This window comes from Alosa alosa, chromosome 5 (assembly GCF_017589495.1).
Source record: "Alosa alosa isolate M-15738 ecotype Scorff River chromosome 5, AALO_Geno_1.1, whole genome shotgun sequence".
NCBI lineage: Eukaryota > Metazoa > Chordata > Actinopteri > Clupeiformes > Clupeidae > Alosa > Alosa alosa.
Window position 1 is genome coordinate 8,576,886 of NC_063193.1, and position 9,655 is coordinate 8,586,540.

A 9,655-nucleotide genomic window follows, 5' to 3' on the forward strand; every position below is an offset into this window, starting at 1 on the left:
CCGCACACCAGTTTGTGCAAAAAAAGTCTGCGCAGGAATACTCTTTCTGGGGGAGAATCCGGATGAGATAGCGCGTCCTTCAGAACTGAGGCATGCATCAAGCAGTGAGATCATTCGTGTTATAAATATCTCCTTGCCAGCGGAACTCCTCTCTACTCCAGCGAGTGAGCGCGGGCGGCCAAGGTAATGCCCACCAGAGCTGCAAGTGTATGCGTGCGCGCACGGTTCCTCGTGCAAACGACTCGAGACCGACGCCAAAATGCTGGAAGTGGCCTCCTAGCGCGCAAAAAGTGTTCCGTCGCGGAAGAATGAATGTTCCTCTCTACGTTGTCCTCTTCGCTCAGCTGATTCGCACCGCTGCTGTCACTGGATCTAACCGAGTTTCCCCGGAGCAGCAACTGCTGGAGGCTAACATATCAGGACGCAGGACGGGGAGACTGTACTGTAGGGTCGGCATCGGTTTCCACCTTCAGATTCATCCCGATGGCAGAGTAAACGGGAGCCACGAGCCCAATCAGTTGAGTAAGTTCTTAATAAAAAGGTTAAGTATTAATTTCCAACATTGAGCATGAATCCTACTGTATCTGTGCACACGGCAGTGAACTGTTGAACTTCTGTACATGAGATAAAAAAAAAAAAAACATTGCTAAGGAACCTACAGCACATGCGTCATTCGTTGCACCTTGTCCTCAAAGAGCAATAAACCGTCTTGTACGCATTTGAACGATTTGTCATTTCGCAACCAAAGAGAACCCCAAGGTGTATACAGGTCATACCACCACAAGATTTTTAAATACACCCCGTGGCTGCAAAAGTACCCACGATTAATCCAAGGCATGCCTCTCCTGCTGTCCCTTGAAATCCGATCGTGAGCCTGGGCACCAAAACATTACACTAGAGCCGTTCCAAATAGATACGCAATGACACTGATGTGATGTGACTTCTCCGGTCCCGGTTACGTGTCAGGCGTAGGTATGCCGCTCCGTGAGCGATGTGAACCCTCGCGGAGCCCTCGGGCCTGCAGTGCCTGTAAGAGGCTGTTTGTGTGTATTGGCAGGTAGGAGTAACAGGTGCGAATGCTCGGAAGAGTGTCTGTGATCGTTCCCATGCCATGCGCAGGATAGTTGTTATCCATTGTATAATTTGAGACATCCCGTCGGGTTAATGTGATGCCGCGCAGCCTGTGCCGTGAGTGAAGTGAGGGAGATTGCCACCCTTAATTACGACAAAGTTATGAGCAACCCGCAGTTTATGGGGCAGCAATGGGACAGGGATGCTTTATTACCACTCATATGCGATAGATGAACGAGGCCAGTGATGCAGTGGAGGTTTGCCTCTGAAACATTTTGTTTGAAAGGAAATTGTTTGGAAGCAAGTGAACATAGCAATATTGTGCAGAATTGGAACTGCATGGATAAATGCAGTAGTGCATGGTTTCCATAATCTACAGTATGCTCTGAATCATTCTGTTACTAGCTGTTATGAATACTCATGATAAGGCCATTAGGCTACACAGGATACTAACTCTAAGCCATACAATAACAGACAGACATGTTATTGTATCAAATGTTGTTCTGTTTATATTTCTTCCCATATACTTAATTTGTCTATGTATTGTTATTATTTTTCTGACTTTTTGATAGGGGAGCCATAGCAACCCAAGGAATGCTATAGCTAAGGGGGATTGTCTTATTCACAGAGCTCTGTTATGTTAGATGTATGCCCATAATCCCCCAAAAGGTCACACTTTGAATGAAGCTGACAGACAGGTATAAGGCTGTATGATAAGGCTAGGCCTACAGTCGGGATTAAGGTGATGCTGAGAATGTGTGGTGTCATCTTGCCCACAGGTGTACTGGAGATCTTTGCAATCTCTCAAGGTGTGGTTGGCGTCCGAGGCGTTTTCAGCAACCGATTTCTGGCCATGAACAAGCGGGGACGTCTACATGCCACTGTAAGCACACACCCATCTTCATCTTCATCAAAGTATGGAATTACAAAAAGGACACACATACACTGATTACCAATGATGGGCCTCCGATGGAATGCATTCTCACATCTCTGACACAGAGAGACACCTGAACACCCTGTAGCATTAACGTGTAGTCATTTCATCAGGGTCAGTTGTGGTAGTTATGGTGAGCAGCGACAATGTTTTCAAACTCCTGGCCCCTCTGCCCTTCAGCACTATGCTCTGTTTTGCTTCAATGAAAATGAAATGTAAATAAGGCAGGATGCACAGACGTGCACATGGCCTGCCCGTTGGCACCTGCTGGAGCTACTGTGTGTTTAGTTGATGTCCATCGTTTATGCAAAAGGGCTTGCGCTGGTCAGGTGCAGATCACCCTGACCGTCATCACTGCACCATCGGTCTGTGTGTGGACATTAGCAATGTATTAGATTTCAATCATTTACATTTATTTACTTTGGATGCCCATCTCTGCTCTAGTAAAAAACAAAAACTCATTCACAGCAAGCCAGTCCTGTGCACACTCCTCTGACCCCTAATTGAATAAGCATTAGTTAGCCTGGCGGACCACTGCTTATTAGCATGTGTGAATGGGAAAACCAGATTACATTGTCACACTCACACAGGATATTGGATAATGTTGTGAGAGAGAGAAAAAAAGAAGGGAAGAGAAATATGAGTATACTACTGAGTATACAAAGTCAGAACACATGCGAAGAATGCAAAAGGAGATAGTGCCATAAATATGTCAAAGACTGAATAATATGAGAAATCCTGTGACATTTGCAGCACAGAGAGCTGGGAATAGACCAGGTGTCATTTGTGTCTCACGTCACGTATGTAACACACTGAAAATGCTTCATAACATGACAAAATACCTTGAAGACTTGATAAATAGGAACTTAGGACTCTTCATAGGAACAGTGGTGTTCTATGGTCTTTCCCAAGTCGTTTAAGGTTTGGTGCAACAGAACTATTGTTGGGTGGAACGAATCTACGAACAAATCTAAAATAGTCGGTATTTTCCAAACTGTAAAACGGAACATCCAAGCGTGCGTTGCTGTGAATGTTGGGCTCTTAGGGTGCTATTTGGGAAATATTAACTGGGCCATACCATGCAGAGTTTAACTCCTGGGTCCAGTCCAAACAGCCCGGCTATGCCCATATAAACTAGCGGTGTTGAATTCCGCAGATTTAACGACTGTCATCATATGATAGTGTGTCTGTGTGCTCAAGAACAGCTCTTAATGTCTTCCCCTTTCACATGTCTTCTTTAAGAGCTCGCGGGTGGCAGTGTCTCAGAACCTCTGGGCCATAGGTCACTGTGAAGCGCTCATTCCATTTCCTCTTGGTTCGCTCGCTGCTCCAGACGACGTGCCGGGCGATAGGTCCACTGCCTCTGAAGCCGCCCAGTCCAAAATGTCTCTCAGCTTTTATCAGCTGCTCACTTACACTGAGAGCGTCGGCGTGTAAATTCGCCAGAGTGAACATAGACAAAGAGAAAAGAGGTGTCTGATGGAGAGGGAAGGAGTATGGTGTATGAGAGCGAAATAAAGAGAGAAAGTGTGTGAGAGAGAGAGAGAGAGAGAGGGAGGAAAGAAAAGGGGACTAAGAGAAAGAGACAAAGATGAGGATGGAGAGGTAGAAGGTGAGTCACAAGTGGAGAGTCTGGGAGAGGTTGTGTGAGACTTCACTGAAGAGAGGCAATTGAGGAAGGAGACAGTGTGTGTGTGTGTGTGAGAGTGTGACTGTATTTGTGTGTGTGTGTGTGTGTGTGAGTGTGTGGCTGTATTTGTGTTTGTTCGTGTGTGTGTGTGTGTGTGTGTGTGTGTGTGTGTGAAGGGACAGACTGAAAGAGGATGAGGGAAAGAAACAAAGAGAATGGATGACTAAGTCAAAGAGATTGATGGAGACAGAAAGTGTGAGAGAGAAGGAATGAGACAGAGGGGGTGAATGAGGGAGCAGTGGAACGCCTGCGAAAGAGAGAGAGAGAGAACGAGAGAGAGAATGAGAGAGGGAAAAAGAAAACACATAAATCTAAAGATGAGCCCCTAATCCACTGGAGACATAAGCAACAATCAGGGCAGCTGTGTCGGATCCATCAGTTGCGAATTAGCCCTGAGTCTCCCCAGGCCTGGCTACAGTTGCAGCCTCTAGTTTAATGGCCTCCGCCTTCAGACACGAGTCCCCCTGAGCCGCGCACACGGCCTCTGCGAGAGGGGGGGTGTTTGAGTGTGTGTGTGTGTGTGTGTGTGTGTGTGTAGAGCGGCAGAGTATCAGGTGACACACACCGTCTTATGTAGTTGCGCCACTGTCATATTTAATATTTAGATGTTTTCGCAGCGGACGATTTATCGCCCGGGCGGCAGTGCGGGGGACAGATGCACAGAGCTTGCAGTGACCTGACCCAGCACGCCATTACAAACATAATCTTCCCAAAGGTCACGGGGTCACCTGGATTTATTGAGTAAACACTGACAGAGGGAGTGGAAGTGAGGGAGTTTATGAGAGAAAGATACCGAGAGAGCAACAGATGGAGAAAGATGGACACAGGTACAATAGAGAGAGAGAGAGAAAGCAAAAGAGAGAGGGAGTGAGAGAGAGAGAGAGAGAAAGAGAGAGAGGTTGAGGCAAGATTTCAGACAAGGAAGGACTAAGGACTAAGCCAGGATGTTGATCCCTTCTTACATTGCCACTTGCACACACACTTCCTCAGGCCTGATGTCTCAACAGAACCCATGAGCCAGTCCTGGAGCAGATATGGGCCAAAGGCAGCTGCTACCTAGACACACACTCACATCTCACAAAGTCCTCGCTCTCTCTGAGAGAACCATGGGAAAGGAAGTGATGCGAGGCAGTCTCGGACGGCCACAAATCACTCCGGCCTCAGGCAGGTTAAACAGCTGTGACAGGGCCGGGGCTTTTTTTTACTGCCGGACGCTCACTGCCCACTACCCCGGCTCCCCGCCCGTCGCCCACTGACCCCCATGCGCCACAGCGGCCGACAAGTAGGCGTTTCATACGCCGCCGAGCGCTCCCTTAAGCCTGGAGGAATGTCCGTGTAAGGCCACTCACTGGAGCCGGGCTGGGCCAGTCCTTTGAGCAGTCCTCCATTTGAGCTGCTTGTCAAAAGCTTGACAGAAAGCACATCTGTGAAGGGACTGTTGACTGTCAGACATATTGTTTGTTCGAGAGCATTGACGCAATTATCTGTTGCAGTTAGCCTTGAGAAGTCTCTGATTGTAATGCAAGACTACACCCCTAGGCTGCAGTGGTGGTGGTGGTGGTGGGGGGGGGGGCAGAATGGGGCAGTGACTGGCATGTTTAAAAAATATTCTAATGGCACCGTTTTTCTGCTTTGCTGCGCTCTTCGACATAGCAGAACTGCTGTTGTTTTTACAGCATCCAGAGGTTACGCCAGGCCCGTTGGTGGTGAGAGAGCAGCCATCCTTACACTCACATCGCGATTTCCCAGAAAAAGTATTAATAGAACTTATGCGAAGCGCTTCACGAAAAGATATCCCAATTAGCACGGAGACAAAAAAACAGGAAAAGCTCCGTCCTTTAAATTGTTATTTGTTGCCTAAGGCCAGGCTCATTGCCTGCGTTTTCCCATTCATTTTAATCATTCGCCATTTACTAGAACTGACAGTAGGGTTGCTAATTCACCAAATTGGAATGACATCAACACCTGCCCTGATCATACCTCCGAAGCCTCCCGCTCTCTAGTCAAACATATAAATAGATGACATAACTGGAAACGTATGTCGAAGTGTGGGTTGGATAGTCCATAAAAACGTACAGCCTGGAGCTCTGGCACAGGCGTTGACCTTTAGGGTCGCGACTGCATTTGTGAAACCCAAGCCCACTGAGGGTGCCCCCCCCTTTTGCCCCCCTCTTCTCCATGAAGCGAAAGGATCGGCTCAAAAACACTGCATCTGTCCTCCCCTCCCTCCCTCTCTCCCTCCCTCCCCTGGTCCCTGCCCAGCGCCGGACAAAGTTATTTCACGGAGTAATGAGTTTTCAGCTCGTACAAAGGCAACCCTAGCCCCTGTCAGTCACGGGCCTCTCTTTGATAGGCCAGAGTCATTTCGATGACTTTGAGCCTCGCCGCAGATAAAAGTAAGTCTCCCGTAATTATCCAGTAACCCCCCGCCAGCGTCCCCATTCCCTGCATCCCGTTCGGTGGGATCAGGGCCTGTAATCTGGCGGCCTTAGTTTCATTAGCCTTCATCGTGCACACTAACTCAAATCACGGTGCCAAGTGGCTCTGTCAGCCACCAGCTGCCAACGCAGGGCCCAGACAATGTGCGCCGGCCGTGATTACAGGCTGTGCGACCACAGTGCGAAAGCCTTTGTCACTGCACTTGTTTCTATTTCTGAATTTTTAAGACAGGTTGAAACAGAAGACGATAATGATAATTAGGCAGCCTACACAGCCATGGTCCCAGTAGTCTTTGTGAGACGGGAGTGGAACATTGTGTTTTTAAACTAAAAGTTGTATTCTGGAATGTTCTGGAGCAGACTGGATAGTTGTTGATATACTTGACAAGGTCAAAGTGCATTATCTCTGTGGTTATAACATCTTTAGTTAAGCTTTCTGCATTCCACACTTAAGCAGTGTAAACTTTAAACATTCAGTCCATCTGGTGTCTTTCTAGGGATATTCTGGGTAGGAATCTAATTTAAGGTTAAGATTAATTCATGTTCTTTGAGCTAATTCCCCTGGATGTTTTACCACTGAAAATTCCACTCACATCCTGATCATACCCCCCAGAGTCTATTTATTTTTCAGTTATGTCTAGTTAGGCGATAAAAGACGCCAAAAGAGTGCTGCAAACAAAGCAGCAAAGAGCTTAGCGGTAGCCCTGACTCTGAGCTGTTTTGAGCTCTCCGTGATGAAACTACCCTTTCAGCAATGATTGTCATCTTGGGGATAATTGTTCTACTGCCTGAGGACACAGCATTGTAGCCAACCATCTTGATTATCTTATAGCCTGTGTGTGGGGAAGAGAGAGGGAGAGAGAGAGCCAGAGAGAAAATGTTTATGCGATGAAGAGTTCCCAGAAAAGGCCTCTCGTGGTGATTTCAGCTTCTCAGACATAAAGGCAATTATCTAATTAGCGAGCAGCAGGAGACAAATAGTGTAGGTAACAGTGCACTAAGTCAACAGCGCGCCAGATGGACCCCATCTGAAAGGCTTGGAGCAGACCGCGACAGAGAGGCCCGTGCATCGCTTGCTTACGGTGATTAGCGCTGTGTTTAAAGCCCGGAGGCTCGCCTTTCAGTGTCAGCCCCAATTTCTCCCGCTGTTCTTCGCTCCCGCCACCTTTGCATGCTCACTCGTCGTTGTTTGGTTATGATATGTTCACATTTATGCATGTGCCTGCGGGGGGTTGATCGAGGGGTTAAACGTATGCGCGGCTCACATCGCTCCCGACTCCGGAGCTGTCAGTGTCCTGTCATTCTGTCTGTGTGTTCTTGGGTGGGTTTGTTATGTGCTGTTTATTATATTATATGTCCTTTTTCTCTCTCACCCTATCCCTCTCCCCCTGCTCCCAGGAGACATTCACCGATGACTGCAAATTCCGGGAGCGTTTCCAGGAGAACAGCTACAACACGTACGCGTCGGTGGTCCACGGAGGGCGGCGCTCGGGGCGGCTGTGGTACGTGGCGCTCAACAAACGCGGCAAGGCCAAGATGGGCTCCAGCCCGCGGGTCAAGGCGCAGCACGTGTCCACGCACTTCCTGCCGCGCTTCGCGCTTCACGAGAGGGCCGAGCACGGCTTCACCATTGCCGAGAGAGGCCAGGAGAAGAGCAAACCCCCACCGGCGCCTCCGCCACCACACCGGAGCCCCTCCAGAGCCGAGAGAGGCCAGGAGAAGAGCAAACCCCCACCGGCGCCTCCTCCACCACACCGGAGCCCCTCCAGAGCCCCTGCAGCAAAGACATCCATTAGCACGGGACCGAGGCCTAGTCAGCCTGTGAAGTACTGGCCCAAGTTCCGGTTCGGGTGAAAGCCGCGTCCTAAAGCAGGACTAAGGATAGGGACAAAACAGAGAAGGGTTCTTCTTGGTGGACCTCTGGCACCGTGGAAAAGCCGGTTCCTTTTTTGGGATGTTTCTGAACAAGTCATGTTCAGAGCGTTCTGTTAAGCATTCCGACTATCAGTCAAGTGTCAACCAATGAGCTGGATGGTCCAGTCTTGGGATGGTTGTGGAGGAGGAATGGACAAACCTGAAACCAAATACTGTGCTGTATGAACAGGGTATATTCTTCCAAACATGCCATATAACACACGACTGAGAACAGAGGACACTATTTGCCTATGTGTTTATGGTATTTTATTTTACATTTTTTACAAGCATGGATGTACTTCCTGGTGCATAAAACACCATCATTCATCCCACAGACTTAATTCAAACTCTTTTAGAAGAGGTGTATACCTCTTTATTTATATTACCAAAAACAAATCCTCATTTTTAAATAGTAATTTATATAGTCACATAACTTTACAAATGCTATATTTAAATTTTGCTATATAAACGTATTACTTTATAACTATATTCATCATTAAAAAACTAAAACAAAAAATAAAAACACTTGGAATAACAGTTATGTATTTGTCATGTAGTCGACTGTGTGAGATGAGTTGATAAAGTGGTAAGAATGAGTGTGATTGTAAAAGCTGAAGATCCAGTTTCCCCACAGGACAACTGCAGTAGCCCATTAAAACTATCATTTCAACTAGCTGTCTTGCAAACACACACATACTCACACATGCCTGCACACACACACACACACAGACATGCACATAGACTCACACATGCACATGGGTAAACAGACTCACATACATACAGTACACACAGGCACATGGCTACACACTCACTCTCCCTCACTCACACACACACACACACACACACACACACACACACACACACACACTCACCAGAAAAGCATCCCGTCCTGACCCGGCAGCATTCCGCACTGGAGAAGCGTTCCATGCGGATAAAGATGTCTTGCTGGAGCGGCCCCTCTCCGTGATGTAAGGGAGCAGAAGGCCCCCCCGGCCCCCAACTCTGGCCCCAGCCGCGGCTGCAGTCGTCTGCGTATCGGATGGCAGACAGCCGTGGAATTCTGTAGCTCACGGCGAAACTCCAGCACTGCCACTGCTGCTGTCCCTCTCTGAGTCACTCCCAATCCAGGCTCAGGGAGACGGGAGGAGAGCATCCACACAGCCTGTCCCGCAAAGCCTGCGCTTCCCCTCTGTATTGATCTCAGAAAAATGTACAAGAACTATGTGAAAACCACCAAGGTCTATAGGGATGTGAGGTTTGATGTGCTTCCTTTTGTCACGTTCCGAGCATTGACAGTAAAAAGATATGGACACAGCCATCCCGTAGATTTCGAACGAGAAGAGTGAAGCCAACTTTAACCTATTTCCTGTTGGTCGATTTCGGTTCTTGCGTATCCTCAGTCCAGGCGAGTGAGAAACGTGTGACGTTAACCAACAGACTGTAACACAGTAACTCGTCTGGTAGCCGTGATAAGACAATTGATAACGTGTAGATGGCTGCGAGTTCGAGTGCAGCTTTGGTGGGGATTTGTTCTGACCAACCATCAAAACATCACTTAATTGTTTTTCTTCCTCGATGCTTTCCTAAATATCGCACCTGTGGACTTTC

At 48.0% G+C, this 9,655-nt stretch overlaps 1 protein-coding gene across 1 annotated transcript; it reads left to right on the forward strand.

Annotated features, from left to right (window-relative positions):
* The first annotated feature begins 308 nt into the window (after window positions 1-308).
* On the forward strand, window positions 309-8,438 carry fgf5 (fibroblast growth factor 5). Its single transcript, XM_048243929.1, has 3 exons — window positions 309-522; window positions 1,851-1,954; window positions 7,532-8,438. Exons 1-3 carry the CDS (start codon window positions 309-311, stop codon window positions 7,985-7,987), a joined length of 774 nt encoding a protein of 257 aa, XP_048099886.1. The 3' UTR covers window positions 7,988-8,438.
* The last annotated feature ends 1,217 nt before the right edge of the window (window positions 8,439-9,655 follow it).